The sequence below is a fragment of the Hibiscus syriacus genome, unplaced genomic scaffold, assembly GCF_006381635.1.
Source record: "Hibiscus syriacus cultivar Baekdansim isolate YM2019G1 unplaced genomic scaffold, ASM638163v2 tig00112395_pilon, whole genome shotgun sequence".
Lineage (NCBI taxonomy): Eukaryota > Viridiplantae > Streptophyta > Magnoliopsida > Malvales > Malvaceae > Hibiscus > Hibiscus syriacus.
The window spans coordinates 58,878-79,176 of NW_024063320.1; the positions used below are offsets into that span (position 1 = coordinate 58,878).

The window sequence follows — 20,299 nt, forward strand, 5'->3', positions numbered from 1 at the left end:
ACCTTTAAAGATTATTTAAATAATTATTTTATAAATATAGCACATTTAAAGATTATTCGCGATAATAACAGCCATCAAATTTATATAAATATTGATCGATCGTGCCTTTTAAGAGGTTTAAGATATGACGCTAATTTTAGTTAACCAAGGCATGGTTAAATTTCAAAAAGAAAATGTTAAGAAACCAAAATTCAGTGATACAAATCAATCAATTTAAATGTTTAATGGTAAAATCCACACAAACAGTAAAATTTAATGGTATTTAAAGTAATTTATCCAATAAATACTTATTTTATATTTTGGGATAAAATACGTGTTTATTATTTAAACTATTAATTTTAGTTTGTTTTAGTACCTAAATTTTTATTTTTTTAAAAACTATACCTAACATTTAGTTTTTGTTCCATTTTAGTACTTTATCGTTAAAAATTTAACGAACTGGCTAACAGGGCATAACTCTGGTGGATGGACAACCAATCCAAACGGTGGACCACAAGAGAATTACGAGACGACCAACATAGTTCAGTTTTAAGCCCATCGGACGGTTGACGACGTAGACAAGAGGATGAAAAAGCTCAAGAGTCCAATCGTCGATTTGAGGAGATTAAGGCATTTTTTTGGTGAAACAGAGGTCGAAATCACATTCAGGGGTCGAAAAGATGTGAGCTGAAAAGTTTGGACTTTATTGGATGACGAATGCGACAGTCGACGATTATAGACGCGACCGACGAGCTCATCCATTAATTTTTTAAGAGTGCGTACTAAAATAAAATAAAAACTAAATGTTATTTGTGGTTTTGAAAAAAATGAAAGTTTAAATATTAAAAGGACTAAAACTGATAGTTTAAGTATTAAACGTGTAATTTACCCTAATATTTAGGGTAAGTTGCACGTTTGATACCTAAACTATCAGTTTTAGTCTATTTTAGTACCTAAACTTTCATTTTTTTCAAACCATACATTTAGTTTAGTTTTTGTTTCATTTTAATACATGCTGTTAAAATTTTAATTTTGTTTCATTTTAGAAACCCGATCAAAATTTAACATTAAATTTTAAAAGAACTAAAAATCTAAATATTAAAATGGATCAAAATTAATAGTATAGATACTAAATACATATTTTACCCTATTGTTTTATAGAGAAAAATCCACCAAAATTGATGTCCCATGCTTTTATCTTTAAAAAAAAGCATACACTTGAAGAAGATAGAGACTTGATTCTCTTTTCTTCATCTTCAAACCCTACATTTCTTCTTGTCTTTACCCGCAAAAAAAAAATTGCACTAAGACAAGCTTTGCAGTCTCTCCTACAAACCAATATGTAAAAAAAATCCGGTGCCGAGTTTTTTTCCAGGTGAAAAACGAGCAACAATGGCGAAAGCAATAGCAAAGGTTAATCAACGACAAGGGAATGGAGCTTGAGCTGCAAATGGTGATGAGCTATGGGAAAAACCGAAGAACAACAAAGACTGAGTTCGAGTGTGAGCAGTGAAGTATCGGTCGAGTCGAATGCTTCGATTTCGAGCTTGAGCTTTAGATTCGTCGCTTGTGGATCCAGAAACACTCCCATTGGCCTTCGATGCTTCGTCTTCGTGCTGTTTGCTCTTGCTCTCTTTCTTTCTGCTTTGTTTTGGCTTCCCCCTTTTCTTCATTCTTCAGATCACTCCGATCTGGATCTCGATTCCAGGTTCAAAGGTACTTTGATTTTGATTTTGCTTTTGCTTTCTTTAGCTTCATATAATCAAATATATATGTATTTATATGTGTATGCATGGATCTGGGATTTTGATTATGCTTTCTTTAGCTTCATATTTCTGAGTGTTTCTGGGAATGTATGAATTGAAGTGAAGATAATGTAGAAAAAAAGAAGAGAATCATATCAATTTGGTTTTCTTTAGATTTTAAATATATATATATATATATAATTAAAATTCCATCAGGCAAAACTGGGTTTAAGAGTGTTAATTATCAGTTTTATGGTTATATCATCAATTAATAAAATAAGATTAATCAATTTGATGACTCCTTTTCACTGTCATATAATTAAATATGTATAAGGGATTTAAATTGCGGTTGTGGTCGGTTGGGTTGCGTTACTCTCGATTGCTGCAATCACGGTAGCTATTGCGGTCATTGCGGGTATCTCGGTTTCGGATGGAACCTTTACCACTATACAATGGTCACTATTCTAATAGTGGACCGCTATTTAATTCTTGATATGTATATATAGAGAGAGAATTATTTATTGTCAGTGGATCGAATGATAATAAGTTATTTAAGTTTATTTTTAAAAAGTTTTGATGGCATATGTCATCATTTGATTTATCGACGGTGTATACAATTGAAAATAAATCCGTATAGTTTAGTAATTCACATTTCTTTTCCTAGCAATTTATTTTTAATCTCATAATTCTAGTTAGCTGCTAAACGTATACATTTGTGTTTAGAATCGAATTTTTTCGACATAGAATAGATCATTAGTATCGGTTTTTACGTCATGTATGTTGCACATGAATACCTGCGATTGATTGGTTTTAGTCGTAAATCCTACTGCCGAGAAATTCCTGGTTTCTTTTTGAGGTTTGAGAGTTATAGTCGATGTATCGACTTTGTTATAAGTCTCTGCATTCGAATAATAATTGCAGTAGTTGTTCATATGTTTTTTCCGACTGAAGCTGGCCCATGGTATTGGCAATTTCATGTTTCCTATGGGGTTGGACCAAGTGAATTTATGATCATGAAAGTGACTTAACATGATTTGCTTGAAAAAATTTGTACTGACTAATATTTATTGTGCAGATCATGATATAGTAGCAAGTTTTAAAGTTGAGAAGCCGGTTGCTTTTCTGGGAGACAATATTGTGCAGCTTGAAAATGACATTTTTGATGAGATAGGCTTCCCCACAAGCAAAGTATATAATTTGATCCTTTTTTGTTACGCAAAGCATGTGGTTCGTGTTATTTTTGCCTAAATCCGATTACTTCTTCGATCCAGGTGGTTATCTTGTCTCTCGAACCTTTAAATGTGCCGAATGTAACAACGGTTGTGTTTGGGGTTGATCCTGATGCAAGATACTCAAAGATATCTCCGACCGCTGAAAGTTTGACACGGTCGTCGTTTGAATATTTGGTTACACACCGATCGTCCTTGCGCTTGACAAAATCCTTGTTCGGGGATTCGTATTTCTTGGACGTGCTAAAATTCCCGGGAGGAATCACTGTAATCCCCCCGCAAAGCGCGTTTCTTCTGCAGAAAGTGCAAATCCGCTTCAACTTTACCTTGAACTTCTCTATTTATCAAATACAATTAAATTTTGATGATTTGAGGAGCCAGCTAAAGGCTGGACTGCATCTGGCCACATATGAGGTTAGGCGATCTGTCTCTTTCGATTGGTGTTGCTTTGTTTGTTTTTCTTTGTTGCATTTTAGTGCATGGAATTTGTGGAGTAAGATTAAAGCTTGTTATGTACTACTAGAGAGTTCTATTAGCATCTCTTATGCCGAATCTGATGGGTTTTATTTTGCGAGTTTCAGAACTTGTATATTATCTTATCAAATTCGAAAGGTTCAACAGCTGCTCCCCCCACTACTGTTCAGTCATCTGTTCTGCTGGCCGTAGGGAATAATCCATCGATTCCGAGATTGAAGCAACTAGCTCAAACCATCACGGGTTCTCATTCACGGAACCTCGGCCTGAACAACACTGTATTTGGTAGAGTTAAGGAAGTTCGCCTTTCGTCCATTCCAAAACATTCTGTTCATGGAGGTGATGGCAGCTCAAACTCATCGTCCCCTTCTCCTGCTCCTTCGCCTCATCCCCTCCACAGTAACCACCATCATCACCACCACCACCACGGTGATGGTCTAGTTCCTGCAGTTTCACCCGCTACCCCAGCCAAGAAAGGTGCTGCATCTGCACCAGAAGTTTATTCACCTGCCCCCGAAACAATTTCACCCGCATCTCAACGGAGTAACAAGGCAAACCCGCCAGGCTGCCATCATGGGAATAAAAGGAGCAAGGGGAAGACACGAGAGGAGTCTAATGTATCCCCCGTTGCCACACCCGAAATATCTCCTCATCATTCTCCTGTCCCACCAAATGTACACCCATCAGCACCGGCACCCAAACCTAAGCTCAGACCCGTTTCCTATTTGACTCCCACATCCAGTCCTCTGCCAAACGTAGCGTTTGCTCATGTCAAGCCTCCATCCAAGAGTGAACCGAATAAAGAGGTTCCTGACACACCTTCAGTTCCGCCATCAGCATTGGCATCTTTACGTAAGTAAATGATGTTTTCTAAATAGTTAAAGATGATATTTTGACTTCTTAACCTAGTGTTACATGCCAAACCGAAAGTTGCGATCATAAATTTTCCGACCATGTCTTACATGCAACTGATGTTTGAACATATTTTTCTTATACTGTAATTCTAGTCATATTTAGAAATCTAAGAACCATTAGTGGTCAGTTCAATTCATGTTTGATCCATGCCTCAGCTTTTCTCATGTCTTTTTAACTTCCCCCGTATCTCTAAACGCATGATAATTGTTATTTCGGTCTATGTAATTCATACTCAGATCCGAGCTCTAAATATCCTTCTTGCCGTCACATCGATTCATGCATGTATGCTAATACGACACCTTTGCTGCATCTGCAGGTCTTCCAACCATGCAATGGCTGCTTTCACTCCTATTAGTTATTACCATGTTGTATTTATAACAACAAAGTATCAACCTGTTTTCTAGTTACAATCACTTTCAAACTGTATAATTTCGACACTAGAGTTTCGGGAAGAAGAGCAACGCAAAGGGCGTGCCCTTGTGTTCGGTTGGGTATATGTTGTTTTTTTCTGTGCTGGAAATATCCGAGTAACGATCAAGTGGCACCATTTTCGGGTCAAAAGCCACACTGGTGGCAGGGCCTATAGATTATATGTGACCACTGCTTTGTGTATTCTCTTTTGCTGAAAATCAGAGGGAAAAACAGATCTATATGCAAATACTTATCTTCTACTTTCGGTTCAAGTTAATTAGGGATGTTTAAATATGTAATTACGCATAATTTAATAGGACCTATTAATTTAAAAATCAAGGGTAAATACACATTTAGTCCTTGAACCTTTGGGGTGCTTTGCAATTTGGTCATCAAACTTATAAAACTTGCATTGGGGTCATTGAATTTTTACTTTGTTTGTATTTCGGTCACGGTTGTGACTCCAATGCAATTTCTAAAAGTTTGGTGATCAAATTGGTACTGTACTAAAAGTTTAGAGACTACCAGTGCAGTTTAACCAAAAATCAATATAAGAGGTAGGGTGAGCAGAACTCGAATCAACTCCAAAATTTGATTTTGAATTGATTTTGACTTGTATTTTCATAAATTTGACTCAACTCGAAAAAAATTCTAAGTTCAAATTGAGTTATAAAATACAACTCGAATAATTCAAAATTTTTAGCAATTAGTGGACTAGTTTTTAAGTTTTAGTCGAGTCCCTTGAATTTGTATGTATTTCACATATGAAAAAACTGACTAAATATATATGTATTGTATATGATTATAAAAACCATTTAAATTAAAATCAAATAATATTATAATATTATAAATATTTATAATTAAATTTAAACAAAAATTCGAAAATTCGGCTAGATTCGAAAAAAATTGAAGTCAACTTAGAGTTGGAAAAATGACTTATCAACTCGAATAACTTCAATTTTTTTACTCGACTCAATAGAAACATTAACACTTATTAGAGGTTCGAAGGCCATTATAGTTAATTGGCAAACTAATTATATGAATTCTATAAGCGTAAAATACGGATTTAGTCTTATAATTTTATAATAATTCATGTTATATATATATATATAGTCTTATAATTTCTTGCATTTTCAAAAAAAATCCAAAAAAAAATTGAACAAATTATTTTGTAATCTCTATACAATTTCGACTTTAGTTAAAAAAAAATTCCCGCTGATTTTTTTTTTTGTCTATAAATTCCCACCCACAACTTACGGTTCAATTGTTTCACTGAAAACAATTTACGAAAAATATTTTTCATAAAATAAATTACATTTTTTAGAAAACGTTTCTCATAAAATAAATTATATTTTCCAGAAAATATTTTATGGTGTTTGGGAGAGGTTGTGTAAACTATTTCCAACTAGATGATGATTTTATTAGAAATTATTTATTACAAATATTAAATATAATAAATAATATTATTTATCATAAAAAATAATAATATTTTAAAATTTTAGAATAATTTTATTCATTATTATTAAAATATTATTTCTATACATTTTATAAATAAAATATTAAGATTAATACATTCTATTGAAAGTAAAATATTATAAATTATATTAATTAATTATTAAAGTAAGAGTATTATATTGTATTTTAAAAATTATTAGTTAATATATTTTAAATATCTTTATTAAAATATTATTATATTAATAATAAATACATAAATAATATTATTCATTATTAATAATTTAATAATATTAGTTCTATGAAATTAATAAATAATATAAAATTTATTAATAATTTATTATATATTATTAAAATAAAAATAAAATATCTTATCTTATTATAATATAATTGATATATTATTATAATATTAAAAATATAATATTACATTATTAGAAATATTAATAAAAATATTTTAAATATTTTAATAATTAATAATTTTATTAAAATGACATTAAAATACCGTGTTAATATTAAATACATAAACTAAAATTATTCTGAGTATTTATTCTTTGAAGTGGAAAGTTAGGAAAATGATTTACAAAAAATCAAACCGTAAAATGCAAAGGAAATTCTGTTGACCAGTAAAATATTTTACGATGATCAATTAGTTTTCCTCCAACCAAACATTGAAAAATGAGGAAAATGTTTTACGTGAAACAAGCAAAAATTATGTTCATTTTATTTTATTTTTCTTTTGATTTGTTATTCTTTATCATTATCTTATTGAATTACATAACATAAATAAATGTTATCTCTTTATAATAAAATAACTTTTTTTTTATTAAGCTAAGGTGATTATAAAGTAGTATATGTTTTAAATATTCTGAACCATTTAATAATGAATGCTCAATCACCTTTCTACAGCCGCTGGTGCTCGAACCCGTGACCTCTAGAAACATCAATAATTTCTTTAATTACTGATATAAGTTGATTCGTGTCATTTTCTTTAAAATGTCATAAATGTGTCTTAAAAAATACTATTACAACATATATATTGTAAAACAAACCAATACAAGTTGCAAAATCACTACTAATACCATAACATGTACTACAAAGACGAAAAACAAAACATCAAACGATTTCACTACCACTAGCTGCGTCTAAGATAACTAGGTTGTATGCAGCTCCAATGAACAATATACTTGCATCGTTGTTCTTCACACTCAGGGGCTAGATCCTGGCACGGCTCACCACGGTCATTACATACCGGATAATAATAAATCTTCCAGACAAAGGTGAGAGGATGTGGATGATTTCGGTACATGTATTTGGTTCCGACCTTAATAAATGAATACTCTCCCTGAACACATTCGATATGCATAGTATTGTCGCAAATTTCACAACGATAAAACCATTTTTGTGGATCTCTTTCTTCTTCACATATATCACAATATTATCGTAAAGAATAGTCGTCACGATCTCCATAAGCGTCAGAGAATGCTTATCAAACTTATGCCATGCAGTGCTTGGTAACGTAGCACATCCAGTCCAAAACAATAGTAACTTCCATGCTTGATGTTTACTTTTTCGTAACAGATTCTGCAAGCCCAAGTTCTGGAATCATCGTGGTCGATGCAGGGGGAAAAGCAATGGGAAATGGGGTGGGGATGGAGACGGAGTTTAACGTGACGCGGCAATGAAATGCAATCTTGATGAACTTGAATGTTACATGTATAACAGATATAGGAAACATTGTCTCCCTGGTTGCCACATGCATCACAAAAGAAGGGGTTATTTGGTCTCAACAACAAAGTGAAAGGGTGATCATGGTGAGATTTGTCTTCAATAATGGGTGGTGGTGGCTTGGATGTTAACCTCACGAGGGACACAACGGTAATAAAATCCAAATCGGGTCATCGGGTCGGCACAGGTTGCATCTGGGAAACCTTTTTCCGGAATCATGGAAAACAAGCGAAAGCTGGTGTGTACGGTGGCAAGGGTGATTGGTTGTCGAGGGTAGTTCAACTGTTCAAGACATTTTTTATGGAAGAACAGGAACTGTCTGCAATCAAAACAAGCGTATGGAGCATCACGTATTTTAATTCCATCTCCACAACCCGTGCAGTATAAAGATCCAAATGAATTAGTGGAGATCAAAGGATGAGGGTGGGCAACATGGATGGTCTCGATCAAGTTCAAAACAGGAAACAGAGAGAGAATGTAAACGGTAATGTTGGAGATCGGGCAAACTTGAATGGACGAATCTATAAGGACAAAGACCATGGTCGATTTGCATCTCTTCAATCGATAAGTGAGGAGGAAATTCAAGCTTTGTCGAATGAGGTCGAGCAGGTTGGGAATATTGCGGGAAATGGTCATGATGGGAAGGTTGTGAGCACCAACAGTCCGATTGAGACGGCTTTGAAGAGTAGTGGGGAAAGAGCTCTTCGAATAGAGGATGTAGAGCCGGGAAGGAAAAGGTAACAGAACCAATAAGTGGTGCCGATAGGCTTGGAGGGAAAGCGAATTTGAATGGGGCCTCAAGCTCGAATCTTAAGAGTGGCCCTTCACTAGTTATTTCTAAGGATCACTTTGAGAAACATGGTTTGACGACAGCTCCTAGTGCTACGCATGCAGATAAGATTGATTTGAGAATCATATTTTGGAATGTTCAGGGTGCTAGAAAAAGGAACGAGATGCCGGATCATCGAACCAAACTCTTGTAAAAGATTATATTCCTCTCCAATGCAACCAAATAGATTTGCAATGCTACTAAAGTTTATGGTTTTCTTTGGCAAATAAATATGGTTCAACCTACAACATGCAATTTCAGTTTGTAGGGTTTCTTAATGCAACTAAGATTGACAGTGAGTTGGACATAACTACTAGCTGTATTGTAAGTTGTGATTGGAGTTGTAACACCGGGGATTGTTTACGCAGTTCAGTTTGCAGGGATTGTTAATGATGTTGTTGTTGATTTGCATGCGCTTCTAATATTGAAATAAGGAAGGCGGTGTAATAAAGAACTTGTGTTCGAGTCTTCCGTCGATGTCATTCTCTTCTCTTTTTCGGTAATTAAAGAGGAGTTCCAATGATTACTTCTCTTATTGATAAAGTGTCTTGCAAAGATGTTCATAGGATTACTTGCTGCATAAAACCAGTTACTTGCTCGGTGCACATTGCAGAGTTGTAGACTTCACTTCAGGCCTTCTGTTAACGTCCATCAGACTCTGCAAGTCGACTTGAGTCAGATGAATTGCTAAATGGTTGAGAAATGATCTTCCTCAGCACTATGGCATTTGATAGACAGAAGGTTAGCCTTAAAAATACACCAGCAGAGGCAAATGGAAACATCATCTGCTTATAGTTTACATGCCTGGAAACATCGATACCACAAGATTTCACTATCAAAATGAGTCCGGAGAAAGTGTTTTCAGCAATTGTGGCTCGGTGTTTTTACTGGTGCTGAGTTGGGATACCTACTTGTACTGTAAGTTGAGCTGTAACAAGTAATGCACAAAAATAAAAGGAAGAACATAGCAATGAACACCGGGGATTGTTTACGCAGTTCGGTGTCACACCTACATCTGCGGGGTCTTGCCCAGAAAATAAAAACCACTATTGAACTCATAGTACAAGATACATTTAGTATGAATTCTCCCCAAACAATCTTTCCTACCAGACATTGTATAAACACATTTTAGAAAGACAACGACAATCCCAAAAATGCATCATAAAAGAAAACCTCTTGGTGAGTAGATTTGATGCTTTTCAAGATCATGAAGAAGTTGTTTTCGAGTATATTTGATGTTCCAAATGCATGGAGGATAGCAGCCCTTTATGAAGGCTCTAATCAATTTCGTATGTGCCACAACAATGAACCTGCAAGTTATAAGTAATGAAACTGCTATCAATCTCTCACCAGCTAAGAGGGTGCCTGCCTGCGTCAAAGAATGCTGGAAACTTTATTTTTCTTTTGGGATTCCTGATCTTACCTTAACAGCCCAACTCTGATCAAATCTACTCACCTGAACAGGGTATTACTCGAACTCACATCTTCCAAGTGTATGTCAACTGCATTGGTGCCATCTGTGACATGTTCAATTTGGTCACCATTTATGTCAATTTTATCGGATCAATTGAAAATTACAAGGAAAATTTGTCATTTTTGATATGATCAATTGAAAAGGAGAGGATGGATTACAACCATGTTGAAAATAAGCAATCCAGAAGATTAGCGTCGCAAGCTTCTTAGGTATGTCCACATCACTGTAGTTACATTGTAAGAAAGGCTTGTCAGTTTTCCTGCAAAGAGAATGCAATAATAATGGCGAAATGATAAGCGATACTTGCTTTTGGTTTATTTTGAACTCGGGTATTAAAGAATTGGGTGAGATATTGATTACCTTTCGGAATAAATTCAATTGAAAAGCAGAGCATGTAGTACAACCATGTTGAAAATGAGCAATCCAGAAGGCTAGCATTGCAAGCTTCTTAGGTATGTCCAAGTGGCATATGAGTTAACCCCTCACAACCACGACATGGGAGACGATCACAATCCCAAAATCGCATAATATAAGAAAACTTGTTGGCGAGAGATTTGATGCTTCATGAAGAAGTTGTTTTCGAGTAGATTTGATGTTCCAAATGCATGAAGAATTTGGTATGTGCAAAAACAATGAAGCCTGCAAGTTCAGTACTCAATATGTTACAACTTATATCGTTTAAATCGAGCATCGTCAGAATGTCGAAGCACTTACTCTATTACTAAACACGACTTCATATAAATTTTTGAAGTACTCAAATGCCCTACAGTAGGTCTTGCACACAATCCTGAATATAGAAAACAAGTAAGCGACATTCACATATTGAGAATAGAAAACACAATATATTGTTATGAAAGTGGAGAAATGAAAAGGGTAGGAAGCACCAACCCCATTCACCCAAATATATGGGATGTGAGCAATCTTATGCCAATCGGCACCGATGCCCTTCCGACACCTCTCCTCCAACTGGTGACTTTGTTGTATAGATAAGGATTTCAAATTGGTTAGACGGCGCATCTCATCCGGAAGCATAGTTAAATTGGGCAAATCAAAGAGAAAAAGGTTTTGCAGGTTTGTTAAATGTTGAAGCCACTCCGGAAGATGCCGACACTTTGGAATACTTTCCAAATGTAGAGAGCGTAGGCGGCTTGTATGATGTTGGAATGTTTGGATGCTATCTGCACATAAATCCAGCTCCTTGCAGTATGATATTTTAAGCGTTTCAAGAGAAGTGAGATGTGGGAACACAGGAAAGAGGGTCCTCAATCCACTGCAATTCTCAATTTGTAAACTTTTCAGTTGAACAAGACCTTGAAGCCAAAGGGGAAGAGACACCAGCTGTGGAATATTATCAATCTCCAAATCAGAGAGATTCTTAAGTGGTTCCCATTGCGCCCTCTAAATAAAGCTCCTGGCAGCCATGTACCGTTAATCTTTTGAGACCGGTCAACTGTTGCAGACACCTTGATAAAATGGCCATAAAAAATGCGGCATTGTTCAAGGGAAGTCATGTTTTGCAGGCATTCATCTAGCATGTTTGTGTCCATTTCCTCAATATGCTCCACTTCGAAAGATTTCAATTTGGAGAGAGGAAGAGATGAGGTTGAAGGTCCTATACCACAGGTGTTAATCTGAATGGTCTGCTTCAAACGACTTGAACTTGTATTGGCCGAATATAGCTTATCATCGAGTGATGGATACAGAGGCATTGAAGTCAAAGGGCAATCTTCGACACTTAAACTAGAAAGACAAGGAAATGCCAAGGTTGATGTTCCAATAATTGTTTTGTCATCATTTTTATGATCATCAACCGGCCTTTTGCACCACCAACTCTTCAAATTTGGGCATTTAAAGAGTGTGAGAGATTTAAGCGATTGGAAGAATAATTTTGATTCTCCTTGTCTTGCACTGGGGCCACTGTTGTCCATGTACTCCAGTTCAGTTAAAGAAAGAATCTCGAGCTTTTGAAGATAAGGCAATCGAGCAAAGGAAGGTAGATGTTTAAATTTACTAGGACCCTGTATTTAAATATGGACGACATTTGAGAGCAAAGAAAGCCAACTTGGAAACTTGGCATTGCCCCTCCATCCAATCACACGGAGCTCCTTCAGATTAGGATGGGGCTGGAGGTCTTCAAGTGACTTCTCTTCATCATCAGCCTCAGGAATAAGGCTGCTCCATTCTAAAGTCAATGAGTGCAAATGTTGCTTCTCTTTCAAATTAGCAGCCCTGAACTCCACTTCTGCATTTTTCACCAATCCCAAATTTGTTATTGTTAGCTATCCCCTTAAGTTGTTAAGCCCACCCAATTCACTTAGATCTGCACCACCATGGGAACCACGTATATCCACCACAAACATGGATATCGTCTGAAGCGAAATCAGCTTCCCTATTCCACGTGGCATATGAGTTAACCTCCAACACCCATCAAACGAAAGATGGGTGAGATTCACCAATTTTCCAATCTTTTTTGGCAATTTTTCAATCCCCTGGCACCAATCAAGTCTCAGCACTTGCAAATTTTGTAACTTGCAAATACACTTTGGGAGGATCTTAAGATTTATATTGTCAGAGAGATCAAAATACCTCAAATGTTTCAACTTATGAATGGAGCGTGGAACTATTTCAAGATTTAAATCATCTAATTCTAACACACGCAAACATCTACAGTTTGAAATTATTAAATCCCAAGTCGCCTTGCTCATGTTTTGATCATCTTGACCAGGGAAGTGTAACAAAGTTTGTAACTTTCTTCCCTTGAACGAAGGAGTTATTGAAAAATCAATGGATACACGACGACATATTTCATCAACCTCGCTTGCACCAGAATTTGATTCTAAAATTCTACTCCCTCTCCCCGCTACTAATTCAGCAAGATCATGCATTAAATCATGCATTTTACATGCCATTCCCCCCCCATAATTATCTTCTTCTATCTCTTGAAAGAAACCTCTTTCTGCTAAGCCATTAAAATAATCCAATCCAATCTCGTCGAGAGATTGGTTCGACTCTGATTGCTTTACAAAACCTTGTGCAATCCAGAGTTGAACAAGTGTCTTTACATTAATTTCATGATCTTTTGGGTACAGTCTGCAATAAGCAAAACAATGCTTCAAACAGTGTGGGAGATGGTCGTAACTCAGCTTAAGTGCAGGTAAAATTTCACCATCTTTTTGGGATATTATAGTAGCAAGCACATTATCTTTGAAAGAACGCCACTCATTTTCACTTTCTTTAACAGATAGGGTACTAGCTATAGTCCTAATGACCAAGGGAACTCCACCACACTTTTTCACAATCTGCTTTCCTACTTCCACAAAGGCTGGATTTGTTGAGTCTGCAGATCTTTGCTCAAATGCTACTTTTTTGAACAAAAACCAAGCGTCATCATCAAACAAGCCTTTTAAAACATGGGGTTCACATTTACTAGTAATCTTTGCTACTCTATGAGAGCGAGTAGTTACGATTATCCTACTTCCTATAGCCCCACCCATCAGTAACTTCTTTAAGCTAAACCATTTTTCTCCATTCTCCTCCCAAACATCATCCAAAACAAGTAAGTATTTTTTCCCATCAATTTTATTTCGAAGTTGCTTTTGCAATTGATCCATCTCGAGATTTTGATCGGGTGCTTGGTTAGTCACAGATTTGATAATGTTTGCTACTATTGTTTTCACGTCAAAAACATCAGACACACATACCCACATCATCAACTCAAAATGATCTTTAACCTCGTCATGACTATAGACAAACTGAGCCAACGCAGTCTTCCCCAAGCCTCCCATCCCCACAATTGTGACCATAATAACATTCTCTTCACTTTGAAACTCTCTGTCTAGCAAGAGTTTTAGAAGAGCTGCTTTATCATGGTCCCTCCCTATTATCTCATCTTTACGCACAAAAGAGTGTGTCTGCTGCCTCCTTTTGGCCATGAAAGGAGTTTCCACAGGAAGGTCACGCTCTACCAGCTTTAACTCACTGGTCTGACTTTGAATGGAAGCAAATCTGGCCTTAATGGCCTTGATTTTACTAGCCATTTTGCGACCATAAGCAAACTGGTTTGATCTTGAGAAGAAAAGACGTACCTCTTTGGTCAGCTTGTTCCCACTCATCAGATCCCTCCGCAAGACTTCAGTATGGACATCATCCAGCAAGTCTTCCGCATCATACAGTGCATCTTTCAGCTCATCAAGCCAAACTTTGACAAGATTGCTGGTCACTGAACGCTCTTCCGCGTCAAGAAGCACAGCCTGGATTCTGATGACGGTGCGTTTGAGGTCATCGAGGTCGTCTTTGAAATTCCACCACAGTCCTATTTGAGAGAGAGCGCGGGAGCCCAACTTAGTAATGAGCCCTGTGATGATGTCGAAAGCAATAGCTTCGGCCATTGGTGATCGAAACAGAAACGAAGGCAGAAGTGTTTGATTGTTTGCAAGAGGAAACGCAGGTGTTAATACACGCGGACTGTGTGGTATTTTATAGATATAGATGACACCACCCCACTAGTAGTTGTAAAAAGAGTTAATATTTCACCAACCAAACCAAAACCTCTGTGTGGTTCAGTACAATAATAAATAAGAGCAAAGGTTAAGAGACGACAAAAGAAGCTTTAAAAGCAAGATGCCCTTTGTCTCTCTGTCTGAGTCTCAGTAGTTTGACAATGAAATCTCATTCACACGGTAAAACTATAAACGCGTCAAGTTTCCAACCATAAGTGAAACTCTAAAATTTTATTCGTACCAATCTCATTTAAAATTTTTATATTGTTAACGTTACGTATATACCTTCAAAAATATTTTTGGATCCGTCACGGTAACTATTATGTTTCATCCACTTTTATCTATTCTTAATCATCTTTCCTTATCATTTATAAAGACAATTAACAAGGACAGAGTCAAAATTAAATATTGATAGGGACCAAAATATTAGACTATTTAGAAAAAATATAAAGACTTGTTAAGTATTTAAACTCGAAATTCAGCATGAACCAAATAATCTTAGTAATTAAGGGATTGTTGTTATCATTGAGATCCTGGGTTCAAGCATTGTGTATGTAGGGGTATAAGCGTTCATTGTCAAATAATTGAAAGTCTTTGTACATATACTACCTTATATTCACCTTAAATTTATATATAAAAAAATTCAAAATTCACAAGACAACTTCTAATTTGTCTAATATTTAAATTTATAATGACCTAAATTATAATTAGACCAAAAATTTGAGAACACAGACTTATTATTCTTTAGTTCAACCCCTACTTGATTAAATATTTAATAATTTTTTATATTTTTTAAATTTAAATATTTATTTTTACATGAACGAAAATACTATTAAACGAAAATTATATTGAATATATAAATTTTAACAGGGTTCGGGGACCCCTTAGCCCCTAAGAGAGCTTCGTCTCTGACAGTGAAATTATTAGGTGAACCGTGTTCGCCACATCAACAATGTCTCTAGTTTCTTGGCATAAATTGATCTGGTACCCTCTCCATGTCCCGAAGTACAGCATAATTTCCTAGATGGTTATTTTGGATCGTCTCCCCACTAGGGACAGACTGCAAAGATTTGGGCTTGTTACCAGCGATCTCTGTATTTTCTACTCGGATGCAAAGGAAACTAGAAATCATCTTTTTGTTGAGTGTGTGAAGACTTCATCCATTTGGAGATCAATCCTACAAATGTCCGGTTTGAACAAGCATTTCTCAACATGGAACAACCTGCTGGAGTGGGCGATCGCATCATGGAAAGATAAATCACTGATTTCTTGTATTTTGAAGCTCTCATGGTGCGCTTTTAATTACACCATTTGGGAGGAAAGGAATCGTAGGATCTTTAGAGGAAGTTGCAGAACAGAACCAGAAATTGTCTATGCTATTAAGGATATTGTTGGATCTCTTCTAAGTAATAGAGATATTAACAAAACAGATAGCACAAATATAGATCTTTGTACTCACGGGGGTATAGTCTAGCTTTGTTGTAAGTAGTACCCCACCATTGTTCCATTGATTGTATTGTACTGTAGCAGTTTACTGTTAATTTGGGTAATAATATCTTAATTATCCAAAAAAAAAAATATTTTTCCAACATGACAACAAGTATTGGTACAAGTGAGTAAAATTTAAGAATTTGTGCTTATAAGGTTAAGTTCGAATCCTACTACATTAACAATTTAGTCTTAGATATGCACTGGCCAAAAGCGAGAATCCAAAACTTTTATGTACCATAAAAACATGATAAGACCATGTAAATTAAGGGTAGTCATAGATCCTCTCGACAAAAGAGAGAGGATGTGGATGATCTTTGTATGTGTATTGGAAAATGGGTACTCTCGGAAAATGTGTATGAACCTGGTATCATCTACTGTGTAGTAGAAACCATTACCCGTATAGCAACACCTATCACATCTGAAAACACCTCCCGTTATAAGATCGAATGGCTTTGCACCACCAAACCATAGCCGGCACATCCTCCGCAATTCAGCACAAGTCTTGTGCAAAAAGGAACTACAATGTGAACAATAGTAAAACGGGGATAGGATAGGTAGCACACAACCATTGCAATATTTATTATCTTTAATCTCATCTGAGAATATCAAATTGTGCTCATGACTAACATGTTCTATCTCTGCAGCTATTACATCATCCCCGATTTTAACTTCGTTGATGATACGAATGATGGAACTTGTAGATTCGTCAGACAACAAATCGGATTCCTCAAATTCGTCTGGATTTTCTACCTCCACCACACCATACAACGTCCAGTACTCAATGCTGCACTTGACATGGATGACAAAAGCGCAACCTGTTCTATAGTAACTCCCATGCTCAATGTTCACTTTTTTAAAACAGATTTGGCAATCCCAATCTCTAGAATCATCGTGGTCAGTGCAGATGAAAAAGCAATGGGAAATGGGATGGGGATGAAGATTGTGTCGAATGTGGCGTGGCAACGATGTGCAGTTTTTGTGAACTTGAATGTTGCAGGTAGAACAAATATAGGAAACATAAGCTCCTTTGTTTCCACATGCATCACGGCTGAAGGACTTTTGGTCTTGATAACAAAGTGAAAGGGTGATCATGGTGAGATTTGTCTTCAATAATGGGTGGTGGCCAAGCACATTTGGCGTGAATGTTAACCTCACAAGAGACGACAATATTGAAAGAAAAAGGTTTTAAATAGGCACTTGACCATTTAATACAGCGTAGACTGTTGTGAAGAATTACTATATTGTTTAACACTGATCCTTGCTCACATTCGGTATGCATAGAATTGTCACAAATTTCACAACGATAAAACCATTTCTGTGGATCTATTCTTTCCTCACGGATGTCACAGTAATGTCGTAGCGGATAATCATCGCGATCTCCATAAGCAAGTGTCAGAGAATGCCGATCACACTTATGCCACAGTGCGTGGTAATGTAGCACATCTCCGATCCAAAGCAAACATGCAATCCTTGCATCTGTATGTTACTTTAGGAGTTATTTTACCACAACCATTGCAATTGACCTCGTTTTTTTCTCATAATGAAGATGAAATGAGGCTCATCCGCATTTTATGTAAAGCTACGAGGCATTGAAGCACATCTGAGGCACAGTTTTAAGTTACAAGGAACACATCTGAAAATATCGTTTGTCTGAGGACCGATGAGCATTCGAGTAAACCATGGTCGAAATTTTCCGGATAATTCAGCACAGGCTTTGTGCAGGAAGAAATCACAATGTGAACAATAGTAAAATGAGGAAAGGATAGGTAGCACACAAGCACTGCAATACTTATTGTCCTTGATCTCATCCGAGAATATCAAGTTGTGCTCGTGACTAACATGTTCTATCTCTGCAGCTATTACATCATCTCCGACATTGATTTCCCTGATCACACGAACGACGCAACTCAAAGGTTTATATAACGGATCAGATTCATCAAATTCATCCATTTTCAACCTCGACCACACCATACAAACGCTTGTTTTCAATGGAACACTTGACACGGATAACAAAATCACAATCTGTCTGAGAACAATAGTAACTTCCATGCTCGATATTTACCTTTTCTGTAACAGATTCTGCAATCCCAAGTTCTGTAATCATTATGCTCGATGCGGAGGAAAAAGGAGTGAGAAACGGAATGAGGATGAAGATTGAGTCTGATGTAGCGTGACAACGAAACGCAGTCTTCGTGAACTTGAATGTTGCTGGTAGAGCAAATGTAGGAAACATTATCTCCCTTGTTACCATATGCATCACATATAAAGGGGTTATTTGGTCTTAATAACAAAGCGAAAGGGTGATCATGATGAGATTTATTTTCAATAATGGGTGGTGGCCTAGTACATGTAAAGTGGATGTAGAACTTGCAAGGGACACAACGATAATAAAATCCAAACCGTTCATCGGATTGGCACAAGTTGCATTCGGGGAAGTCTTTGTCGGAATCATTGAAAACAAGCGAAAGCCGGTGTGTACGGTGGCAAGGGTGATTGTTTGTAGAGGGTAGTTCAAGACATTTTTTATGGAAGAACTTTCTACATTCAAAACAAGCGTATGGAGCATCATCTATTTTTATTTGGAGACAACCATTGCACTTAAAATTTCCAATTGGATTCATGGAAACCAAAGGGTGTTCGTGGGTTTCAATGAATTTTCCAGCAGTGTCACATGGAAGCAAGGCGCAATTGAAGTCTAGGTAAGATTCACAAGAAGAACAATGATAGAAGAATCCGACTTTTAACCGGCAAAAGCTGCAACGAGCTCCCTTTTCCGACGTTCCGAAGTTGGAAGAAGAAGAAGAAGACGTTGTCGCGGTGAGCAGGGTGATGAATCTCCGAGGGCGCCTCCGCACATTTCTTAAACGTATAATAAACGGATCATTTTTTTAAAGTAAGAGAGATGAGAAAGTTTGTAGGAGCAGATAAATGCGATAAGTTTTTTTTTTATAAATGGTACTAAAATAAAATAAAAATTAATTATTATATGTGATTTAAAAAAATTAAAAATTTAATTACCGTTTAGAAATTAAATTCGTAGTTTATCTAATTTTTTATACCCTAAAAATCCCCAAATCACATGTTGGCGGGCGAAAAACCAAACTTGACAGCCTATAGACGCAAGTGGCTGTAGTTATCTATATTATTAATTGTAATTAAAATTATAAATAATTTAGTCATTTTTTTATTAAATTGATTTAGAGTTAATTTGTAATATAAAATTTGATTATGATTCCAATACTAATCAAGTTATTAATTTATTCCATTACTATATATGAATATATATATATATATATAATGCCAACGAATATTAGCACAAGTGGTTGGAATTCAGGAATTTGAGCTTATAAGACCAAATTTGAATCCTACCATCATCACTCTCGGTAGGTAATCTGTAAATTTTTATATAAATCACAATTAAATCGTAGGTATGCCCTAACCTTAGACCGGGGAATCAACTCCCTCACCTAAACCTTTTGTAACCAATATATATTATATATATATATATATATATATATATATATATATATATATATATATATATATATATGATGACGGCTAAACTCACGTAAAAATGCTTTGGAAAAAAATAATTCACGTGATAATGCTCTCCAAGGATTAATTCTTCAAATGGTGCGAATGATACAGGGGTGAGATTGGTCGCCATGCAGTCGGAGCGAAGCTTGAAGGTCGCCATGCACTCAGGGCGAAGATTGTATGTCGCCATGCAGTCGGGGCGAACTTGAAGGTCGCTACTTGAAGGTCGCCATGCAGTCGGGGCGACCTTGTAGGCCGATCGCCAAACTTCTGCAATAATTCAGCACTAATTACAAGAAATATAATGCGTGATACTGGCCCCCTTCTCTCAACGCATTATATCCATATTACAAGAAATTCAGCACTAATTAAAGTAAAATTTGGGCATTATTTGCACCAATAATTAACTAAAATTTTGGCATTATTTGCACCAATAATTAACTAAGTTCCAGACTTGATATGAAGGGTGACAAAGGTGGCCCTGTGTTGGGACATGCATGTTGGCCGCGCGAGCTCGTCCTGCAGCATTAGTTTAACGT

The 20,299-nt window shown here is 36.1% G+C and overlaps 3 protein-coding genes across 3 annotated transcripts; 2 read left to right on the forward strand and 1 right to left on the reverse strand.

Annotated features, from left to right (window-relative positions):
- Window positions 1-1,207: 1,207 nt before the first annotated feature.
- LOC120178998 lies at window positions 1,208-4,997 on the forward strand. The gene is made up of 5 exons (XM_039184735.1): window positions 1,208-1,695; window positions 2,800-2,912; window positions 2,996-3,367; window positions 3,535-4,279; window positions 4,659-4,997. The coding sequence occupies exons 1-5, from the start codon at window positions 1,443-1,445 to the stop codon at window positions 4,718-4,720; spliced, it is 1,545 nt and encodes a 514-aa protein (XP_039040666.1). The 5' UTR covers window positions 1,208-1,442; the 3' UTR covers window positions 4,721-4,997.
- Window positions 4,998-9,400: 4,403 nt separating this feature from the next.
- On the reverse strand, window positions 9,401-14,621 carry LOC120179012 (putative disease resistance protein RGA3). Its single transcript, XM_039184748.1, has 8 exons — window positions 12,539-14,621; window positions 12,330-12,475; window positions 11,660-12,251; window positions 11,122-11,543; window positions 11,001-11,020; window positions 10,395-10,492; window positions 10,216-10,276; window positions 9,401-9,563 (listed from the first exon to the last, which is right to left on the reverse strand). Exons 1-8 carry the CDS (start codon window positions 14,619-14,621, stop codon window positions 9,401-9,403), a joined length of 3,585 nt encoding a protein of 1,194 aa, XP_039040679.1.
- Window positions 14,622-15,756: 1,135 nt separating this feature from the next.
- On the forward strand, window positions 15,757-16,206 carry LOC120179013. The gene has a single exon (XM_039184749.1). The coding sequence runs from the start codon at window positions 15,757-15,759 to the stop codon at window positions 16,204-16,206; it is 450 nt and encodes a 149-aa protein (XP_039040680.1).
- Window positions 16,207-20,299: the final 4,093 nt, after the last annotated feature.

What these genes read in the sequence shown, in the direction of transcription:
- LOC120178998 (XM_039184735.1), top strand. Translation starts at nt 1,443, where the DNA reads ATGGGAAAAACCGAAGAACAACAAAGACTGAGTTCGAGTGTGAGCAGT. An exon ending in TCTCGATTCCAGGTTCAAAG is followed by an intron (nt 1,696 to 2,799) that starts GTACTTTGATTT and finishes TTTATTGTGCAG; the next exon opens with ATCATGATATAGTAGCAAGT. An exon ending in ATCAGCATTGGCATCTTTAC is followed by an intron (nt 4,280 to 4,658) that starts GTAAGTAAATGA and finishes CTGCATCTGCAG; the next exon opens with GTCTTCCAACCATGCAATGG.
- LOC120179012 (XM_039184748.1), bottom strand. Translation starts at nt 14,621, where the DNA reads ATGGCCGAAGCTATTGCTTTCGACATCATCACAGGGCTCATTACTAAG. An exon ending in CCGGTCTCAAAAGATTAACG is followed by an intron (nt 11,544 to 11,659) that starts GTACATGGCTGC and finishes TTTGGCTTCAAG; the next exon opens with GTCTTGTTCAACTGAAAAGT. An exon ending in GATTGTGTGCAAGACCTACT is followed by an intron (nt 10,493 to 11,000) that starts GTAGGGCATTTG and finishes TTCTCTTTGCAG; the next exon opens with GAAAACTGACAAGCCTTTCT.
- LOC120179013 (XM_039184749.1), top strand. Translation starts at nt 15,757, where the DNA reads ATGGTTATTTTGGATCGTCTCCCCACTAGGGACAGACTGCAAAGATTT.